The sequence below is a fragment of the Microsporum canis genome, genomic scaffold (assembly GCF_000151145.1).
Source record: "Microsporum canis CBS 113480 supercont1.5 genomic scaffold, whole genome shotgun sequence".
In the NCBI taxonomy this organism is placed as follows: domain Eukaryota; kingdom Fungi; phylum Ascomycota; class Eurotiomycetes; order Onygenales; family Arthrodermataceae; genus Microsporum; species Microsporum canis.
This window is the reverse complement of record NW_003299165.1, coordinates 1,136,110-1,156,636: the sequence shown is the minus strand read 5'-3', so window position 1 is coordinate 1,156,636 and position 20,527 is coordinate 1,136,110. Positions and strand designations below refer to the sequence as shown.

At 47.9% G+C, this 20,527-nt stretch overlaps 9 protein-coding genes across 9 annotated transcripts; 6 read left to right on the top strand and 3 right to left on the bottom strand.

The window, feature by feature from the left end:
* Nucleotides 1–257: 257 nt before the first annotated feature.
* Nucleotides 258–1,246, top strand: MCYG_05511 (succinate dehydrogenase iron-sulfur subunit; the record flags this gene model as incomplete). Its single annotated transcript, XM_002845596.1, has 3 exons — nucleotides 258–636; nucleotides 713–864; nucleotides 923–1,246. 3 exons carry the CDS (start codon nucleotides 258–260, stop codon nucleotides 1,244–1,246), a joined length of 855 nt encoding a protein of 284 aa, XP_002845642.1.
* A 306-nt stretch (nucleotides 1,247–1,552) lies between these two features.
* On the bottom strand, nucleotides 1,553–2,425 carry MCYG_05510 (fructose-bisphosphate aldolase; the record flags this gene model as incomplete). The annotated part of the gene is made up of 2 exons (XM_002845595.1): nucleotides 1,553–1,953; nucleotides 1,978–2,425. 2 exons carry the CDS (start codon nucleotides 2,423–2,425, stop codon nucleotides 1,553–1,555), a joined length of 849 nt encoding a protein of 282 aa, XP_002845641.1.
* Nucleotides 2,426–2,756: 331 nt separating this feature from the next.
* Nucleotides 2,757–4,200, bottom strand: MCYG_05509 (3-hydroxyisobutyrate dehydrogenase; the record flags this gene model as incomplete). The annotated part of the gene is made up of 3 exons (XM_002845594.1): nucleotides 2,757–3,323; nucleotides 3,384–3,877; nucleotides 3,933–4,200. The coding sequence occupies 3 exons, from the start codon at nucleotides 4,198–4,200 to the stop codon at nucleotides 2,757–2,759; spliced, it is 1,329 nt and encodes a 442-aa protein (XP_002845640.1).
* Nucleotides 4,201–6,606: 2,406 nt separating this feature from the next.
* Nucleotides 6,607–7,529, top strand: MCYG_05508 (riboflavin aldehyde-forming enzyme; the record flags this gene model as incomplete). Its single annotated transcript, XM_002845593.1, has 2 exons — nucleotides 6,607–6,869; nucleotides 7,061–7,529. The coding sequence occupies 2 exons, from the start codon at nucleotides 6,607–6,609 to the stop codon at nucleotides 7,527–7,529; spliced, it is 732 nt and encodes a 243-aa protein (XP_002845639.1).
* Nucleotides 7,530–7,564: 35 nt separating this feature from the next.
* Nucleotides 7,565–9,173, bottom strand: MCYG_05507 (molybdenum cofactor synthesis protein 3; the record flags this gene model as incomplete). The annotated part of the gene is made up of 3 exons (XM_002845592.1): nucleotides 7,565–8,582; nucleotides 8,658–8,871; nucleotides 8,951–9,173. 3 exons carry the CDS (start codon nucleotides 9,171–9,173, stop codon nucleotides 7,565–7,567), a joined length of 1,455 nt encoding a protein of 484 aa, XP_002845638.1.
* A 204-nt stretch (nucleotides 9,174–9,377) lies between these two features.
* MCYG_05506 (conserved hypothetical protein) lies at nucleotides 9,378–10,031 on the top strand (the record flags this gene model as incomplete). The annotated part of the gene is made up of 2 exons (XM_002845591.1): nucleotides 9,378–9,386; nucleotides 9,444–10,031. 2 exons carry the CDS (start codon nucleotides 9,378–9,380, stop codon nucleotides 10,029–10,031), a joined length of 597 nt encoding a protein of 198 aa, XP_002845637.1.
* A 734-nt stretch (nucleotides 10,032–10,765) lies between these two features.
* MCYG_05505 (glycerol-3-phosphate dehydrogenase) lies at nucleotides 10,766–12,152 on the top strand (the record flags this gene model as incomplete). The annotated part of the gene is made up of 3 exons (XM_002845590.1): nucleotides 10,766–10,827; nucleotides 10,888–12,023; nucleotides 12,094–12,152. 3 exons carry the CDS (start codon nucleotides 10,766–10,768, stop codon nucleotides 12,150–12,152), a joined length of 1,257 nt encoding a protein of 418 aa, XP_002845636.1.
* A 552-nt stretch (nucleotides 12,153–12,704) lies between these two features.
* Nucleotides 12,705–17,404, top strand: MCYG_05504 (glycogen debranching enzyme; the record flags this gene model as incomplete). The annotated part of the gene is made up of 3 exons (XM_002845589.1): nucleotides 12,705–12,931; nucleotides 12,993–17,262; nucleotides 17,324–17,404. The coding sequence occupies 3 exons, from the start codon at nucleotides 12,705–12,707 to the stop codon at nucleotides 17,402–17,404; spliced, it is 4,578 nt and encodes a 1,525-aa protein (XP_002845635.1).
* A 351-nt stretch (nucleotides 17,405–17,755) lies between these two features.
* Nucleotides 17,756–20,478, top strand: MCYG_05503 (conserved hypothetical protein; the record flags this gene model as incomplete). The annotated part of the gene is made up of 4 exons (XM_002845588.1): nucleotides 17,756–17,923; nucleotides 18,000–18,164; nucleotides 18,245–19,412; nucleotides 19,475–20,478. The coding sequence occupies 4 exons, from the start codon at nucleotides 17,756–17,758 to the stop codon at nucleotides 20,476–20,478; spliced, it is 2,505 nt and encodes an 834-aa protein (XP_002845634.1).
* Between the last annotated feature and the right edge of the window lie 49 nt (nucleotides 20,479–20,527).

Genomic DNA, 20,527 nt, shown 5'->3' with positions numbered 1-20,527 from the left:
GCTGGTGGGCGCTGACATAACCGACTTCCCCCGAAGAACTCCATCCCGAGGTTTGCAAGAAACACTCGACATCAACCATCGATCATCGACGGCGGCGAGGACGAGATAACACGCATAACGCGAGAGACTAACCGCCTTTCCTGCGTCAATTGCTGGTCCCTGGTATAACTAGAGGTTGGCTGTCCTGTTTTCGGGCTCCGGTTTGCCGGCAAACACACATTTGTTGTTGAAACGAACAAACCTTCATTTCGTCCACCATGGCATCTCTCCGCTCAACCTCTCGTCTCTTCCGCAGCTCCTGCGCTCTCATGCGCCCTGCCATGGCCTCTCGATCGTATGCGACCGTTGAGACGAACGCAAAGTCCACAGAGGCCTCGTCCGCAGCCACCAGCGCACCAGCACCAAAGATGAAGACCTTCAAGATATATCGATGGAACCCAGACGAGCCGACTGCTAAGCCTCGCATGCAGACATATACCATTGACCTGAACAAGACTGGTCCCATGGTTTTGGATGCTTTGATCAGAATCAAGAACGAAAATGACCCGACTTTGACGTTCAGGAGGAGCTGCAGAGAAGGTATCTGCGGCAGCTGTGCGATGAACATCGACGGAGTGAACACTCTTGCATGTCTCTGTAAGTCGAAATATGTCTACTTAAGTGGAATTAGCTGTGGCGTGATGCATAGTGAAACTTACATCTTTAATTTCAGGCCGCACTCCTACCGATACTTCTAAAGAGACTCGCATCTATCCTTTGCCTCATACCTATGTCGTGAAGGATCTCGTTCCTGACATGACACAATTCTACAAACAGTACAAATCTATCCAGCCCTATCTGCAACGTGACACTCCATCGCCTGATGTAAGTCACTCGTCGAGTAGCTCCTAACCTAGGATAACAACTAATATTCTTTCCATAGGGCCGTGAAAACCGCCAATCCCCTGCTGACAGAAAGAAGCTCGATGGTCTGTATGAGTGTATTCTCTGCGCCTGCTGCTCGACATCTTGCCCCTCCTACTGGTGGAACAGTGAAGAATACCTTGGCCCCGCCCTTTTGCTCCAATCCTACAGATGGCTGATCGACTCGCGAGACGAGCGAACTGAACAGCGCAAGGCCGCTCTCGACAACAGTATGAGTGTGTACAGGTGCCACACCATCCTTAACTGCTCAAGAACCTGCCCCAAGGGCCTTAACCCCGGAAAGGCCATTGCTGAAATCAAGAAGATGATGTCCTTCAACTAGATTGCAAATATCCTGCTAACACCTGGTTATTCTGCTTATTTGTCTGCCCCCTATATTATTTTTACCTATCCCTGTATCTCATAGCTTTCCACTTGTCTTTCATCTAGCATTACAAATATATTTCCTCTGTGTTCAATTTTTATTTCCTTTACTCGTCCTGAGAGAAGTTCACCTTCTCTGTCTCCGTCGTTGCGAACGTAAGGAGTAACGGTTGGCCTATTCCCTGTATATATACACAAAATTTTGAAACAAGGGCCGGATATCAGTCTATAATTTTCGCTATATGCAGCCGTGCTGATTCTCCCTTCAAGCAGCCTTCCCAGTTGAGCCCAGCATGTCCATTGAACTCTCCACGGCTTTTTGCATCGCATCAGTTGCCAACTCATGCAACTTCGTAATAGGGACTCGGCCCGCGTACTCCCTCTGCACTTTCATATATTCGTTATTCATGACCTTGTTGATATTCACTTTCGACACACCACACTCAATGCACTTATCGAAGATCTCCTTCGTCATCGGGTCTGCACCGTGAAGGACCAACTTCGTCTTCTTCCCCACCGCCTCGTTAATACTTCGCAGCCTATCATATTCCAGCTGAATACCTCTTGGGCCATACTCCCCATGCACATTGCCAAACGCAGGAGCTAACCAATCAATCCCCGTGTCAACAAACTCCTGGCTCTCTTCTGGCGTAGTTAAAAGCCCCTCTAGATCAGCGGTGTCAGCCACACCGTCCTCTCCGCCTTCGATACGCCCTGGTTCTGCTTCTGTAGCGATGCCGCGGGCATTGCAGTACGCTACCAACTCGCGCGTGAGAGCTAGGTTCTCCGCTTTCTCAAAGTGAGACATATCAACCATGATGCTATCGAAGGTGGGGGACATGTCTGCGGCTCGCTTGATGATTTCGGGACTCTGAGCGTGGTCCATGTGTAGCGTCACCGGCACAGAGGCATTGCGGCATGCTGTCGCGGCGGCTTGTACAAGAAGACCATCGGCGTATTCGATGGCCCAAGGGAAAAGAAGGACCATAGCTGGAGACCTTTTGGCTTCTGCAGCGCGGACAGTTGCTAGCACGCCCTCGAGGTTATAGCAGCACATCCCAGGGACGGCGTATTTGCCGGCCACAGCTGCATCGAGGAGGGGCAGTGCTCGGTTATGTTTTAGAGAGGCGTGAGGCATATCGTAGGATGTTGTCAGTAAAATAAGGCTTGAGAAGCAGTAGGGTATTGAATTACAGGGCTTATTGTAAGAACCATGTAGTTTTTATGGGAACAGATGGTGGTTAATGTATGGTTCCGGTTCTATATGAAGCGTGGGATTTGGTCCGGAGAAGCATCGGGATAGCTCCGGCGCTTTTCGAACAGCAAGGGGATAACTAAACCATCATAGGGGAAAGCCCGATTAGTTGTCTCTCTTCTTTATAGCTTTGGTATGTTATATAAGAGTAGGAAAGATACTCGTTATTCATTCATCGTATGCAAGAGGATCTATATAAAATCTGTGCTATGTTCTACTTCTCCCATACCTCGATGACGCTGGAGTCTGAATCCTTGCCCCATCCGCTATGATTTGCCTGATGCAATATCCCCAAAGCCGCAGCCCCCAGGTACAAGGGACAGTCCAAGTTTCTGGCCTCCTGCACAACAGCGGAGAGCTCATTAGTAGCGTCATTCAACGTTCTGTCTACAGGTAGACCAGCCTTCTTAATCCCCTCAATCATCTCCACACCCTTGATCTTGAACATTGAACTACCACCTGCAGCTGCGTTAACTAATTCATAGAACTGAGCCATGTCAACGTTTAGACGACGGGCAAAGGCAACTGCTTCAGCGGCTGCACAGAGATGAATGTTTCGAAGGAGGGAGATGACGAGATTCGTAGCCTTGGACTTGAATTCTGGGGCCATAGTGGTGGGCGAAGTGGCTTTGCTGATAGGGTTAGGGTAGTACATGCGGACCATGCCAGCATCATCATCTGGCCCGTAACCGTGAGATAGGCCGGAGACGTAGACTTGCTCAGCAATAGAGGAGAGCGGTACTGGGAATTGACTGAGGCGTGCGGAGTTCGTGATGATGCTCTTAGGTGATATTAGATCCGGTTTTATAAAAGGGAGTAAACTAAAGAGGGGGTAACTTACAACATCTTTGAGAATGATAGTCAACGCGCTAACACCGGGGAAATAGTCTTCCTTCAGCATCCTTGGTGAACGATTCTCATGCATCCAGCTCCATGCATCAGAGGCAATGATTGCATTACAAACTTCCTCTGCATCAAGGCCTAACCGAGCAGCGAAGCCCATAGCTTCGCTGGCGGCAAGGATATGTATGCCCGCCAACACCTGATGGGCCATTTTCATGTTACTCCCAGCTCCAACACCGCCAGGGAGTAAATACAACTTGGCAGCATCTGACATTTCAGAGAGCAAAAATTCTCCTCGTTCTAGTGCCGCATCTGAGCCTCCTGCCATAATCGATAGAGTCCCGTTGGCCGCACGTATAGCGCCACCAGAGACGGGTGCATCGATGAAGGAGATATCATCTCTGCCACGGGCCGCTAACTGATCACGGACGGACTGGGCATATGCGGCTGGCACGGTTGAGCAGAGAATAAGGGTTGCACCCTGTGGAAGTGCTACATGGCGTCATTAATTAACGAAGGCGGGGTATATATTATTTCATGGGCATACCGTTGACGATGGGTTCAGCGTCATCGAACAGAGCAGATTGAACCTGGGGTGCTGAGGCTACCATGGATACATAATACATGCACCCTCTGGCAGAATCATCTAACGACGTTGCAGCATATCCACCTGCTTCTTTAAACCGAGCCAACGTGGGAGCCCATGAGTCGAATCCCTTGACAGTGTAGCCTTGCTTGATGAGATGGGTCGCCATGCCGAAACCCATGGCACCCAGGCCAACAAAACCAATGGTAGGCTTTGGAGTGATCGCCATTATAGGTATATATATCGAAGATATTGAAAGTATCTATTTCAGAAGAAATCGCATTTATTTACGTTGCGGTGGGTATATAATATGGTAACACTCCTAGGAGGATCCGGTGAAAGAAAACCAGCGTATATAAAGGAATACTCAATCATCGCTGATTGAAGTATCAAAAGCAGGGTCCTGTTCAATCGGCCTTTTGCCCGCAATGTTTTATCGTTGGGAGCCCGTTGTTGGCTTCCATCGGAATAGATGTGGATACAAAACGACCGGCACAACCGCCGATGGGAGTTGCTGGTGGAGGAAAAGCCGGTAGTAGTCCGCAGTTAGCTCGTGTGATACCTTAGGAAAAATCCTCTAATATTACCAAGCCTTCTACGTCCACAGCCGTTATCATAAATAGTTGTAGCCCCGACACCTTGAAGGGCGTAAGACAGCTCGAGGTTGCTTCAACTATTTCGTACTTAGGAAGTGAACCTCGGCACCTCGGCAGTACGGTCACGTGATGATCTACCTTACATAAGATTATGCTTAGTAAGTCGATCTATCGGGAACTTTATTTATAGAAAAGAAGAAATCAAAGTAGCAGAAAGAAGGCTTGCTCTGCTACATAACTACGTCTGCCATATCTACTATTGGCATGAACTGGCGCAGTTATGACGAATGCCTCTAACTACGAGGATGCTATGATCGGCCGCTGCAGGAGCAGATCCCTAGCCCCTCATCTATACCGCTGCATAGGATATTGTCTAGTTGCAATGCCAATGGACAGGAGGAAAGCTGGTGGCGCAACTAGATACTAGATTGCTAGCTAGCTAAGCTTTTCAGCACTTTACATCAATATCTTGCTTCTGTCTTGCTTTTATGCCCTCCTTGTCGTGGGAAGTACGGTATTATAGTACGAGGAGGTATCTTGCTCCCTCGGGCCGGAGAAAGTACAAGGTAGGTGAAGGACTCTGATGCAAAGGGTACATACTTCTCTGTGGAAGATATATAATCTACTACTTCCCACTGCGCTTATGTCTCTATCTTCTGCATCCATCTAGATAGTACAATCTGCTTACTTCTTCTCTTCCTGGGCTGTTCACGTGAGCATAGTTGGGCCTAACGCCTTGTCCCAAAAGGGAAACTCCGGCGGGAATCCATGATATCTTGCATGAGAGCAAAAAGACTGGCGGCCACTTTCTCTCTCTTTCCCGCCTCTTCCGCTTCTTATCTTCCACTTCTTCTCTCTTCTTCTTCTCTATCTTCTTCTCTTTCTTCTCTTTCTCCTTCAGCTTCTACCCTATCCCTCTTTGTTTTGCTCTTCGTCCTCGACAACGGTGAGTAAAATTCTTGCTCTCTAGATATAGTTCTACCGGTGTATCCGTCGGGTTCCGGGGGGGAGCAATCATCATGCTTTGTACTGCAATTGAACATCGTTTGCTTATTTCACTGACTTAGACACAGAATATACTGATATTTTTCAGGCAAGCCTGATACCCAGCATAAATTCGGGCAATCTTCTTGATAGTACAAGATCTCATTCCGTATGTGCATTTTCAACTGCTATGGTTAGTTCATGTTCACTAATATAGCAATCTGTTAGCTTCGAAGCGTTGGATAACAACACCACACCTCCACAATGGCTGCTATCATATCCCTAAGAGACGTACATGCTACATCCCACCAGCTGGCCAAGCGGAAGAACTGGGCGGCCAGAGAACCCGGTGTTGTTTTAGTATTCTGCATTGTCTTCCTCATTGCAGTCGGTGTGGTGTCCACGCTCATCTACCGCAAAGTGCAACGCCGTAGAGCTGCCGCCGCTACCGTCTAGAGCCAGGTTTCAATCCAAACCACCGAACCCACCGATATACAATTAGACCAGCAATAGTGCTTATGTACAGATCCGCAGATACCCACACACTGGGCACAGCCGACTCACGCTCTCTCGTTTTTCCTCATTTTGATGACACTTTGATAGATGGTATTCGTGCTTTGGATAATATTGTTTGTTGGTGGATTGTGCTTCGTTCGAATACTTGATGTGGGGGTTTGCGGGATGCTCGGAAGCCTGGGGTTGCAGCAGAGGAAGCCTAAGTATATAATAAAGAGAGTGTCATGATGGCCTCTTATCGGCTCCTCCTCCCATCTTCCGTAGTTAGGGTCAAGATTCATAACTGTTGACGGAGAAGAGCTTCCCCAGGCTTTTGTTTTGTCCCGCCTTGGCAGATAAAAAAGGGGCCAAAGAGAGCCAGGATGAGCCGCGATGTTTTGTTTCAACCCTCAACGTCTTCTTTTAATATTACTTGCAATGCCAGTCGTTCATTCAGTCACTCTTTTACCACCAACTTCAATTCGCTCGTTAGTATCAAAATAACAATAAAAGAGGAAGAACGTCAAAAGAAAGGCGTCTAGTAAGACGACCGCACAATCATGGAGAATTACACGCCCTCACATCCCGTGTCGCCCATTTCGCCCATCTCCCAGGCCTCCTCTCCTTCATTTCCCTCCAGCCTCAAGCGCTACGAGCTAGGCTTGTCTGACAAGGCCATTGAGGCGGCTCCTCTCCCTAAAGCCGTCGCTCCACGCCTCTCTATCATGGAAGTGCCAAGACGCAAACCCGTTCCGCCGTCAAAACCTGCATTTGTCGATCAGCCAGAGCCGCATGTCCAAGCTCCACCGGCTCATAGTGGCAGGTTGATAGTGACATTGAGATCTAACTGGGCGCATAGAAGAAAGAGAGTAATCATCATTGCTACCGTGATGGCTGTTCTGCTGCTGGGACTGATTATCGGGTTGGCTGTTGGGCTGACCAGGCAAAGGTTTGTTGGATGCCAGCCTTCCTGTTTTGGTAATATAGTTTCCAAGGTCTAATGATCCCCTCAAGGGCCGGGGCTGCGAACCTCCCATTGCCGACGAACAATGGCGGGCCTTATGTCGGCGAACTTACATACTACGACCCAGCATTAGGTGCTTGTGGTATAACAAGTTCTAGTTCTGAGGCTGTTTGCGCCGTGTCGAAAGTAGTATTCGATGCAGCTAGTACTGGTCCTAACCCAAATACCAATCCCCTCTGTGGTAGGAAGATTCGCCTCAGGCGAAATGGCAAGTCTGTAGATGTGACTGTGGTTGACAGATGTGAGTTTGCCAAAGCTTGCCTTGGAATCCCTGGAGAATGTGCAATTGCTAACCGGTTATACTGGCAGGCGTCGGATGTAAATCGACAGACATCGACGCTACTATTACAGTATTCCAACAACTCGCGCATGTCAACCAGGGAAGAGTTGATGTTCAATGGGCCTGGCTGGATAAACCACCAGGTAACCCATGATATCTCGACAAGCATCAACTACTGAACCATTGATTCCGAACCGGGTGTGGCTCATCCCTGTCAGTAATCCGGAAACTGAGGGTCAACATCTCTTCTCCATGCATCCAGACCGCCTACGATATCACCAATAAAGCGTCTGCCTTCCTGATCAAGACCGAGCTGCTTCAGAGTCTTCACCATAACCTGAGAATCGTTACCCTGGCGGCAAACAACGTGGATTGGGGTTGTCGTATTAAGGTCAACGATACTTGTTGGGAACCATGCTGGAAACCCCCCATTAGTCGCCCCAGATGATCCAGAAGATGATCGGAGAGCCTCTGATATGGGAATGCTGTGGCTCCAGGGCAGTGCGCAAATATCGTACTGAACTCGCTCGCGTACATCAAGCAGGATACCCTTGTTGTCATCGCCGCGGTTATCAAGCCATGCTTTGTAATCTTTTGCACTGAGTCTTTCATCAGGCATCAGGCTAGAAACAGGGTTGAGTGAACCACAGAATTGCACATAATCCATTGACCCATTCTTGAGGGAGTCAATAGATATTGAGGGATCTACGCCACATGCAGCGCAATTTTGTCGTCGAGGGCGCAACCGAATAGCACGGAATGGAGGGTTGGAATAAGCCGAAAACAGATGGAGAGATGGAACAATGCTCCTGTTATCCGGTTTAGTTCCTGATGTCTCTCCTTCTTCCATACTCGTTATCACCTTTATCGTCTCCAACGCCTGCATAACACCCATGACACCGACCACAGGCCCAATTATTCCACCATCTGCACAGCTCGTAACGCTATCTGCTGGAGGCGGTGTTGGAAAGACGCACCGGTAACATGGGCCCCCTGACTTATCGCTAGGCGGACGGGGTGGATAGTTGAGAATCATTAACTGCCCTTCTGTTCGCAGGGCGGAGGCGGACACGACCGGTTTTCCAAGCACAACTGCAGTGTCTGAAATAAGATATCGAGTTGCAGGGTTATCGGTGCAGTCTAGTATTATATCGAAATCGGCGAATATTTCTGGCGCATTCTGTGATGAGAGATGTGATCGAAATGGTATGTAGATAGGGTGATGGTTCAGTCTAGTGCGAAAATGCAGGTCATGTCAGACAATGATCTTGCAAAGAATTCACATAACCATGCTTATCGAGACTTACTCTTTTAGATACTCGATGGCGCTGTCGACTTTATATTTCCCAGTGTACTTTGTACGATGTAGTACCTGGCGGTGTAGATTGGAGCACTCGACTTTGTCGCCATCGATGATTCCTAGCTTTCCGATTCCCGCACCAGCGAGATATAAAGCCGCTGGGCAGCCCAAGCCGCCGGCTCCAACGATAAGCACTGCTGAATTCCGCAGCCGAAGCTGGCCTATATATGAGATATGCGACATCCGTTAGAAGTATTCCACGCAACCATGCTAGTGCCGACCTTTTTGGATATAACTTACCTGACAGACCAACCTGTTCTACTATCATCTGTCTTCCGTATCTTCTGTATTCATCTTGACGCAGTGGCCATTCTGTTGATTTATTCATTGTCTCCGTCTCCTGTGAAACGGGACCATGTTGTATCTCGAGATCTGTGAGTTCTTGCTTCAGCCGGCCGAGCTGGCGCTCTGTAGCAGCTATTTGCTCCTCAAGCTGCCTACGCAACTGCTCTTTATCTTCCATCTTCCTCAAAGTAATATTCAATATCTAGGACCCCGTAAGTATATAATGTTTCGTCCATATAAAACGTCAAAAAAGCATCCCACTTAAGATGCAAACAGTGCAAACCGTGCAAATAGATATTCTCTCATCTTTTGAGATGAGCGAAAAAAAAAAGAGAAACCAACAAATTCACGATTATAATATTGATAAATACTACATCTCACCATGGTAGGTGTTTCTGAATAATGCAACTTGTAAGGTATGTTCCTACTAATCTGCCATACCTACTAGGCTCCAGTACGCCCCAGCACCAAAGTCAGAAAGGCCGTGAAGACCAATTCTCATCCAGCCATCGCAAAAGCCAAACACTCCGCAAACGACTCTCTAGCATCCGAATTCCCCAGCTCTAAAAAGGATAAGCGCCTAATAAAACACTCCTCGTTTATTTCGAAGATTGAAAAGTCTCACAAAAAGCCTCTGAAGCGACGACGACCTTCAAAAAAACTAATTGCGAACCTTGACTCCCTTGCCAATGCGCTCCCTAACGCTGGGGATGGTGGTGAAGGCGTCTCAACATATAATATAGACGGCAACACGCAGATAAATGTGATTAGACATAAGAGTTTGAAGCATAGACCTGGCGCCATGAAGAGAAAAGAGAAACTCAACCAGATGGAGCGAGATCGGTTTGCGAAGAACATGGGACAGTTGGCAGTGGGAATCAAGGCGGACACAGATGCGCCGATGAGTACTCAGTCTGGGGATGGCATTAACGCTTCTACCGGTGGGAATTCTACATCTACTCGATGGGCGGCTTTACGAAGCTTCATATCTCAGACGATGGATCAGAATCCAGAATTTAAGGGTGTCAAATCATGAAGACTCTGGCTCGAAAGAAAGATAAGATAGCTATCTGCTGACGGATGTAGCCGACAGAAAAGATATCAGCTGTAAGTGCTGGAACTAAACGCTATCTCGCAAGAGGCAACGCAGACGCCACAAGAGTCTTGGAGGATGGTGTTTTAACGGCATGGCCGATACCCGAGGCTTTCATGCCAACACACTGGCAGATGTGAACAAGACTGGCTGCCAGAAGATTCACCGGCATCATCTTAACACTATGGGCCCTATGTAATTAATATATAGAACATCCAGCGAGCATAGTAATACATCTATCGTAGACACATACTCTTATATCATCGGAATCCCTGGCGAGGCTCCTTCAACGCCACAGATGACCCAGGGACACTTCAACTTTGTTCCTTCACTTGTGCCTGGCCTGGCTTGAACCCCTTGCCATCTGCCAACTTTAGCGAAGGGGAAGCAGATAAACTTGACTAGCGGCCTCTAAAGCCCCTAAGCCACCCTAACAAACCCCACGGCTCCAGTTAAGGGATGAACTAGGGGGAGGCCGAGGTCGCGGGGGGTAAAAACACAGTAAAATCTCTAATATTTGCCTCTTCTCTTGCATGCCCTTGATGACGTGCAGTTTGCGGTGCGTTCTCACTAATAGGAGGTTCTTAAGCCCCCACCACCGCCCTGGAGTATTCTGTTCAGCAGCAAACACACTCCTCTTCAAGCGGATAATACCAGCATCTACACGCAGATTCACCATGGCAGGCCTGTCTCCTTACTCGAAGAAGCACAAGGTGACGGTGATAGGGTCGGGGAACTGGTGCGTTGTATTCTTTTGCTGTTTGAAGCATTCTTAACTGACGGGTTTGGCTTGCTATAGGGGCTCCTCGATCTCTAAGATGGTCGCCGAAAATACGGCTGCTCACCCGGAGCTGTTCGAGAAGGAGGTGAACATGTGGGTGTATGAGGAGAAGATCGAGATCCCAAAGTCCTCGAAGCATTATAGGGAATCCTCACCTCTCTGCAAAGGCGAACAGAACTTGACGGAAATCATAAACCAGCTTCACGAGAACATCAAGTACCTGCCAGACATTACTCTGCCAGATAACCTGCGCGCCAACCCTTCCCTCGTCGACTCAGTCAAGGACTCGTCGATATTGGTCTTCAATCTGCCCCATCAATTCATCAGTGGTGTCTGCAAGAGCCTCAAGGGCCATATTCTCCCCTATGCCCGTGGAATATCCTGCATAAAGGGTGTGCATGTCGATGAGGAAGGGGTCAGTTTATTCTCTGAGACCATTGGCAAGCAGCTGGGGATCTACTGTGGTGCCTTGTCCGGAGCCAACATTGCCTCTGAGGTCGCAAAGGAACTCTACTCTGAGACCACAGTCGCATACGATCCCCCACATATGGATTCCAAGGCACCCACGCCACAGACGGGGTCACCATCCTCTTCTGCCGTGAATCTCTCCGAGTTTAAGCACAAGGATAGCTCAGGCAACCTTTCCAAAGTCAAGCTACGACCAATGCCCTCTGAATTTCCACCAGTTGATCACTCTCTTCTGAAAACTCTTTTCCACCGGCCATACTTCCATGTTCGTGTTGTTGACGACGTTGCCGGCGTTTCCCTTGGTGGTGCATTGAAGAACATCGTCGCTCTCGCGGCCGGATATGTCGATGGTCTCGGCTGGGGTGACAATGCCAAAGCCGCGGTCATGAGAGTCGGCCTTCTGGAGATGGTGAAATTCGGCACGACGTTCTTCAGCCACTCTGTCAACGCTGAGACCTTCACAGTCGAATCGGCTGGCGTTGCAGATTTGATTACCTCTTGCAGTGGAGGACGTAACTTCAGATGCGCCAAGTACAGTGTTGAACGCAAGCTGCCGATCGAAGAAGTCGAGAAGCAGGAGCTGAATGGACAGAAACTACAGGGTACTCTAACGGCCGTAGAAGTCAACAACTTCCTTAAAAAACAGGGGCTAGAGGATGAATACCCTCTTTTCACTGCTGTGAATAGTATGTGCGGTCATGTTTTCCCTATGTCCCTGTTATCTTTCTGGGAACTAGCTGCTAACTCTTATTATAGGTATCTTGAAGGGCGAGGCCAAAGTGGAAGATATCCCCAGTCTCATCGAGCCGAAATAGATACTTCTCTGTCCTCTCCGAAGCCCGGTTTCTGTCCTAGCATCTAACATTTTAACTTGATTCAAAACAACAAAGATATAATTCTTCTCGTTTACTTTCATATCGGAGGCAAGGAATGCGTTGAAGCGAGCCCTTACATCTCATATCTCGTTTTGCATGCTTGGTGGTTAGGAGCTTGGAGTGCTGTGCGGTCCGGCGTGTAGTTATTAATTTGTTACGACCTTGTTAAGAGATAAATAACCACGGTAAATAACAATTAATATATCTAATCCTCGAATACCTGGATATATTAACTACATAGTAACTACTCATCGCCCCCCACGGCCGCCCCCGGGATAAACAATACGTTTCTTAGCCTTGGAAACATCAGCCCAAAAAAAAAATGACATCAGCGTGCATGGCAGGAACCAACATCGAACTTCCCAGCTTCTTGTCCAACCCGAAATGCCGCATATAGTTCAACTATTTATATGTATACACACACGGCTGGCAGGCCTAGAAGTCCAACATGCAGCTCACATAGAGAGAGAGTCGTGAATATAGATACTGCCTATGATGGATTCAAACTCCCAGGAGTTGGTGTATGTTGTCCGCTTGAACGATAATGGTTCTCCAGATGCCTACAACGAATATGTCAACCTCCCCCCACCGACGAGCCCGCCGTACAGTCTCCGGCTTCAGTTCGAGGGAAGCAGCCCTTTATGTCGACACGGCAGTCTTTGGGTAAATATCCCTTTAGTGGACGAGGAGTTTCAAAGGGACAAGTACCGTGAATATAAGTAGGTCCAGGAAACTTCAAGTAACCTCATGTTAGTAGTTACTGACAGGACGGTTTACTAGGCTGAAGCTGGATTTCAACAAAGACGTCCGTATCGATATTCCCGTTGCCGTATCGGGTGCATTCAGCTTTTACTTCACATACCGTCACGTTCCAGAGCTCTTTGGATCAAAGTCGGACTCTGGGACTGGAAAGGAGAGCCGATCTGAGACATACTACGTTAACGTCAGCCCTGCTATCACGCTGAAGGGCAAAGCCCTACCACTAGAGTCCTTATCCGTTTTTTCTCTGGTGTCCAAGTTTATGGGCGAGTATCCCAAAGACTGGAACAGACATCTACGCGGAATCGGGGAGAGGGGGTACAACGTGGTTCATTTCACCCCTCTTGTTAAGCGAGGAGCCTCAAACTCACCGTATAGCATTTACGACCAACTAGAGTTTGAGGAATGTTTCTCCAATGGACAGAAAGATGTGGCTGAGATGACGTCGAACATGGAGAAGGAGTACGGACTCCTGGCTCTGACAGACGTCGTCTGGAATCATGTTGCACATAACAGCAAGCTTCTCGAAGAACACCCCGAGGTAGGCTACAACGTCAAGAATGCCCCATGGCTTGAAGCTGCCTTAGAGCTGGACACAGCTTTATTAAAATATGGCGATGATCTCAGAAATTTGGGACTGCCTACTGAATTCAAAACCGAAGACGATATTTCCGTTGTTCTGGACAAAGCAAGGGCAAACGTCATCGACAAGATAAAGCTCTGGGAGTTTTACACCATTGACGTTGAAAGAGATGCTGCGGCTGCATTTGTGTCCTGGAAATCTGGACAGTTTGGAGACGATGAGATTGGCAATCCGGCAGAGATTCGAGAATGGTCCGTGGAGAAGAAAGTCAGGTTCCTCCGAGAACATGGAATAACAAATGCTGGCCGGGTTCTAGGACGATATGGCCGAAAAATTGATCCAAAGATAGCTGCTGCTCTGCTCATGGCCATGTTTGGGAAATATGAAGAAATTAAAACCAACGTTTCGAACGCTAAAGTGGAATTTCAAAAAATTCTCGATGCCGTCAACCTGCCGCTATTCAAGGAGTTTGACAAAGACGTTGCAGCTATCCTTGACCAGCTCTTTGGCCGGATAAAATATCTCCGGGTTGATGACCACGGACCCAAATTGGGACCTGTGACAAAAGATAGCCCTTTGATTGAGACATATTTTACTAGGCTTCCCCCAAATGGTAAACACGACCCCAAGTCGCTTGCATTGGCCAACAATGGTTGGGTATGGAATGCAGATGCTATGAAGGACAATGCTGGACCAGACTCTCGCGCCTATTTGCTACGAGAAGTCATCGTCTGGGGAGACTGTGTTAAGTTAAATTATGGGGCATCTCGGGACGAAAATCCTTTCCTATGGGACTATATGGCGGATTATTCTAAGCTAATGGCCAAACATTTCATGGGCTTTCGCATAGACAATTGCCATTCAACACCGATCCTAGTAGCCGAGCACCTCCTTGATGAAGCCCGAAAGGTCCGACCCAACTTGGTTGTCTTTGCAGAGCTATTTACTGGCTCCGAGCAAACTGATTATATTTTTGCTAAGAGACTTGGCCTAACCGGTTTAATTCGCGAAGCTATGCAAGCATGGAGTGCCGGTGAACTCAGTCGACTTGTTCATCGTCATGGAGGCCGTCCCATTGGTAGTTTTGAGGCAGATCTTCTATCTCATGGTGACCATAGGGAGTCCAATCAGATTGTTAAGCAATTGCAGTATACACCTCTCCACGCACTCTTCATGGACTGTACGCATGACAACGAAATGCCCGCTCAAAAACGCGAAGCAAGAGATACGCTTCCAAATGCTGCTTTAGTTGCCATGTGCTCGTCTGCCATTGGTAGTGTTATGGGATATGATGAGATCTATCCCGAGCACATAGATTTGGTCAACGAGAAACGCTTATATTCCTCTTCATTCTCTGAAGATGGGGTCAAGTATAAGACTGGTGCAGGGGGTATTGGTGGAATAAAAAAGCTGCTGAACGAGCTTCACACCTGCATGGCGGTAGGCCGCTATGATGAAACCCATATCCATCACGAGGGCCAGTTCATAACTGTTCATCGGGTCCAGCCAAACTCAAGAAAGGGCGTGCTGCTAATAGCCCATACTGCATTCTCTGGTTCTAAGGATACCCACAAACTAGATCCAATAGTCCTTTCAGGGACTAAGGCTAAAATGATAGGTGCTTGGAAATTGGAGGCGGGTGCTGCAAATGGCGATGCCAATCCCCATGGAGAATACATTACTGGGCTTCACAGTAATGTTTCTGGCGTTGAAGGAATCAGTATCAGCGAAGACGGTAACAATACCATTATCCGTGTACCGGATGACCTCTCCCCTGGATCTATTGCTCTTTTGGATACCTGGCTACCAGAAACGAATTTGCTCAAGGATTTGAGCACATTCATTACCTCGGATGCAGAAGCAGCATTCGAGTCGCTAGATCCTGTCGATCTCAATTTCGTTTTATACAAATGTAATGCTGAAGAAAAGGATATCAGTAACGGCTCGGACGGAGTGTATGATGTTCCAAATTTTGGCCCATTAGTTTATGCTGGGCTTCAGGGCTGGTGGAGCGTTCTCGAAGACGTTATTCGAAGAAATGACGTCGGTCATCCTATTTGTGACAACATTCGAAGAGGGCAGTGGGCACTTGATTTTATTGTTCAAAGAATGAAGAAAGCGGCTTCTGATGAAGGGTATAAACGATTGAGCAAACCAGCTGAATGGATTCAGGGGCGCTTTGATGCGATTAGAAAGCTCCCATCTTTCTTGCTACCACGCTATTTTGCCATTGTTGTAAAGACAGCGTACGCAGCCGCGTTGGCACGAGGTATTCGACTTCTTGGTGTTACTATTGAACATGGAAAGGACATTATCCACGAACTTGCGATGGTCAGTATACAACAAGTGGGCTTTGTCAACTCAGCATCACTTTATCCGACTAAACGTATACCTTGTCTCGCGGCCGGCCTCCCGCATTTTTCAACCGGTTGGGCGAGGTGCTGGGGAAGAGACGTTTTTATCTCTTTGCGTGGCCTACTCTTGTGCACTGGGAGGTTTGATGAAGCCAAAGACCATATCCTTGCTTTCGGAAGCGTTCTCAAACATGGTCTCATACCGAACTTGCTGTCAGATGGAAAGGCACCGAGATATAACGCTCGTGATGCAGTATGGTTCTACTTACAGGCTATCCAGGATTATACCAAGATCGTACCTGATGGAATCAAAATTTTAAATGAGAATGTTCGCCGTCGATTTCTACCATATGACGATACATGGTTCCCCCACGACGATGAACGAGCATATCGCGAGACTTCCACAGTGGCAGAAATTATCCAAGAGATATTCCAGTGTCACGCATCAGGCATTTCATTCCGTGAGTACAACGCAGGGCCTAACCTCGATATGCAAATGAAGGAGGAGGGCTTCCAGGTGAATGTTCATGTCGACTGGGAAAATGGTCTAGTTTTTGGAGGGAACCAATGGAACTGCGGTACGTGGATGGATAAGATGGGTGAGAGCACTAAGAGCGGAAATAAGGGCTATCCAGGAACGCCTCGTGATGGAGCGGCTATTGAGATCAACGGCCTACTGTACAGCACCCTTGCATGGATTTCAACCTTGGTGGATCAAGGGAAATTTCCACCAAAGGACGTGGACATTGGCTCCGGAAAGTCAATTACCTATGCGGATTGGACTGCCAAAGTTAAGTCCAACTTTGAGAGATGCTATTACATCCCCGAAAACCCAGCGGATGACTGTAAGTATGAGGTCGATAGCAACATTGTCCATCGACGAGGCATTTACAAAGACTTATATCGCTCGGGCAAGCCGTATGAAGACTATCAGTTCCGGCCAAACTTTGCGGTTGCCATGACAGTCGCACCCGAATTATTTACGCTGGATAAAGCGCTCCGTACCCTCGAACTCGCCGATAATATCCTCCGTGGCCCAATGGGTATGGCAACCCTGGACCCCAAGGACCTCAACTATAATCCTTACTATGTCAACTCCGAGGACTCAACCAACTTCGCAACAGCGAAGGGGAGGAACTATCACCAAGGACCAGAGTGGCTGTGGCCCACAGGGTATTTCCTGAGAGGTTTGCTGAAGTTTACCCTCATGCGAAGGGACAGCCTTCAGGACCGGATGGATATATTCCAGCAGCTCACAACCCGGCTTGAACAATGCAAAAAGGCTCTCCGTACCAGCCTATGGAGAGGGCTAACGGAACTGACGAATAAAAATGGGGAGTTTTGTGCAGACTCGGTGAGTTGTTACCGCTCCCTTTCCTCCCCCTTTTCCCCCTGGTAGGCTAACGGCAAGACAGTCTCCAACCCAAGCATGGTCTGCGGCTTGTTTGATTGATCTTTATTATGATGCATCGCAACTGAAGAAGCTGGAGGGATAAGGGAATGCTCACAGCGTTACTTAGCGTACAGTTATGCCAAACGAGACCTGACGACTTGAATGATCTCTTCTTCCTCTTTTTCTTATCCGTCAAATAAACAAGAAAACCTCAAAACTACGTCATCGCCTTGTAGATCAAGGGGCGGGTCACATGACCGCCTCCTTCCCGATTTCATGGTTAAGGTTGACAAATATTTTGGGCATGAAAACATAAATTCGAGCTGCAATATAAAAACGTAGACAGACGGCATCAATGTGGAAGACGAAGACAAGATCGCATTCACTTGGTGGATAGCGTCGACATATTTATACAACATCTTTGTTTTGGCAGTCACAGATATCCATTTGCCCGATGACATCCCAACCTCTGTCTACCACTACAAGTGCGCTGGTGTACTCGTGGACAACGGGCCAGCCTGATGGACCAAGATACCAGGACCAGGCGCGAGGCCAGCGCGATCTGCTCACCCAGATTGTAATCAGCGTCAGCTTTGGTTGCAGTGCTTTTATCACGTTTTGCGTATGTTCACACCCCCGGGGCTCATACTGAATGACTGGATGGCAGGATAGCTCACCGCACACTTTATTTTACGCAGTTTCTACGACCGAAATGGAGCGCCCTCTATGCCGCGAGGCGGAAGATGAGGAGTGCTGCCTCGAGACTACCTGACCTTCCGGATTCGCTATTTGGGTGGATTCCAGTCCTATACAAGATCAGTGACGAAGAAGTTCTAGCTTCAGGGGGGCTAGATGCGTTCGTGGTATGCCCCTTTTTCACCCATCTATATTAGATATTTGGAGCTGATATGAGACATTCGTGTATCATTCTATGGAAATATAGTTTTTGTTATTCTACAGATACTCAATCCATTTCCTTTCAATCGTTTTCTTCTTCTCCGTTGTCGTTATCCTTCCAGTCAGGTATTCATACACAGGAGAAAGAGGATACCCGTGGGATGGCGACCGAGGTGAAGAGCCTGGCGGTAATTCGGACAAGAAACAGAAAACCGATCCAACCTTTCTCTGGTTGTATGTTGTGTTTTCCTATGTGTTTACTGGAGTGGCCGTCCACCTCCTTATAAGCTACACGAATAGGGTCATACAGATACGACAGAAATTTTTAGGAGGACAGACTACCATGGCCGATAGGACGATTCGGCTGTCTGGAATTCCTGTTGACTTGCGTTCTGAGGAGAAAATCCAAGGTTTCATCGAGGGGCTAGAAATCGGAAATGTTGAGAGTGTTATGCTTTGCCGTGACTGGAGAAACCTGGATAGGCTGATGGAAGAAAGGAAACGTACTCTTCAACTCCTTGAAGAATCATGGGCCAAATACCTTAAGTATCGAAAAAGCAAGCCGAACGGGTTGGTCACTCGGACAGCTCAGTTAGTTCCATCGATTGATGCAGATAATACTGCAGAGGATGCTCGGTTGCTCTCTGGTGAGCATTCCGCAGCACAGAATCATATTTTGGAACACCCGGGGGCTCGCCCTAGAACGAGAGTTTGGTTTGGTCCTTTGAAGCTACGATTCAAATCTATTGACGCAATCGATTACTATGAGGAGAAGCTACGCCAGCTAGACGAAAAAATCGAAATTGCTCGTCAACAGGAATGCACCCCTGGTGCCTTAGCATTCGTTACGATGGAATCTATTGCCGCTTGCCAAATGGCAGTCCAAGCTATCCTCGACCCTTGGCCAATGCAGCTTGTTGCCAATTTAGCACCTGCCCCAGCAGATGTTGTCTGGCAACATACTTATCTATCTCGGGTCGAAAGGATGATACGAGGCTGGACTATTACCACTGTTATTTGTGTGCTGACTGTTTTCTGGTCCCTTTTACTTGTCCCCCTTGCCTATCTTCTTAACCTCGAGACCCTTGAGAAGGTAATTCCTCGGCTTGCTGAGGTGTTAGCCGAACACCCACTGCTTAGATCCTTGATGCAAACTGGTCTTCCTACTTTGACCTTATCTTTGCTCTCACTGGCAGTTCCGTACATATATGATTGTAAGCTAACCACTTTCCATTATCAATATACTTGTGCAAAACTGACAGTAGCATTACTTTAGGGTTGGCTAACGTGCAAGGCATGACCTCCCAAGGAGACGTAGAGCTTTCTGTCATTTCAAAGAACTTCTTCTTTACATTCTTTAATCTATTCCTTGTCTTTACCGTCTTTGCAACAGCTTCGAATTTTTACGGCCTTTGGGAAAATCTCCGTGACGTCTTCAAAGATACAACAACTATAGCCTTCGCACTAGCTCGCTCTCTTGAGAAACTTGCGCCCTTCTATACCAATCTAATAGTGCTGCAGGGCCTTGGACTGTTTCCATTCCGTCTTTTGGAGTTTGGCAGCGTATTCTTATATCCGTTCCAACGGATGTCCGCAATTACACCTCGCGACTATGCGGATTTGAGGAAACCTCCGACCTTCAGCTATGGCTTTGCCTTACCTCCAACCATTTTTATTTTCATTGTTTGCCTTGTGTACAGTGTTTTCCCAAGCTCGTGGCTCGTTTGCCTCTTTGGATTGATATACTTCAGCATTGGCCAGTTCATATACAAATACCAGCTTTTATACGCCATGGACCATCAAGAGCATTCCACTGGCCGAGCATGGCCGATGATCTGTAGCCGAATTATTCTTGGCTTGGTGGTGTTTCAGTTGACAATGGTTGGCAGTCTTGCGCTCAGATCCGCCATCACACGGTCCATTCTGATTATTCCTCTCCTCGGGGCTACAGTCTGGTTCTCGTATTTTTTCTCACGCTCATATGACCCGCTGATGAAATTCATTGCTCTCCGAAGTATTGACCGTGGCCGCACTGCTGATAGCGACGAGTCACCAACACCCAGTTCCAACATTTCTCCTCCTTCCCAGTGGGATAGGGATTCCATACCTCTTCGACTACGGGGACGTGACGTTGCTCCTCGGCTGAGGAAATATATTAACCCAAACTTGGTTATTCCTCTCGACTCGGCGTGGATCCCAGGCCAGTCTGATAATTATGATAATGATATCGCTTCATTCTCACAAAATGGAGCTTCAGCACCTGAGCGGGAGGCAGTCTAGGCTTCTCTTCTTTTTTCTTTTCTCAAGTAATAAAATTACCCATTGAATT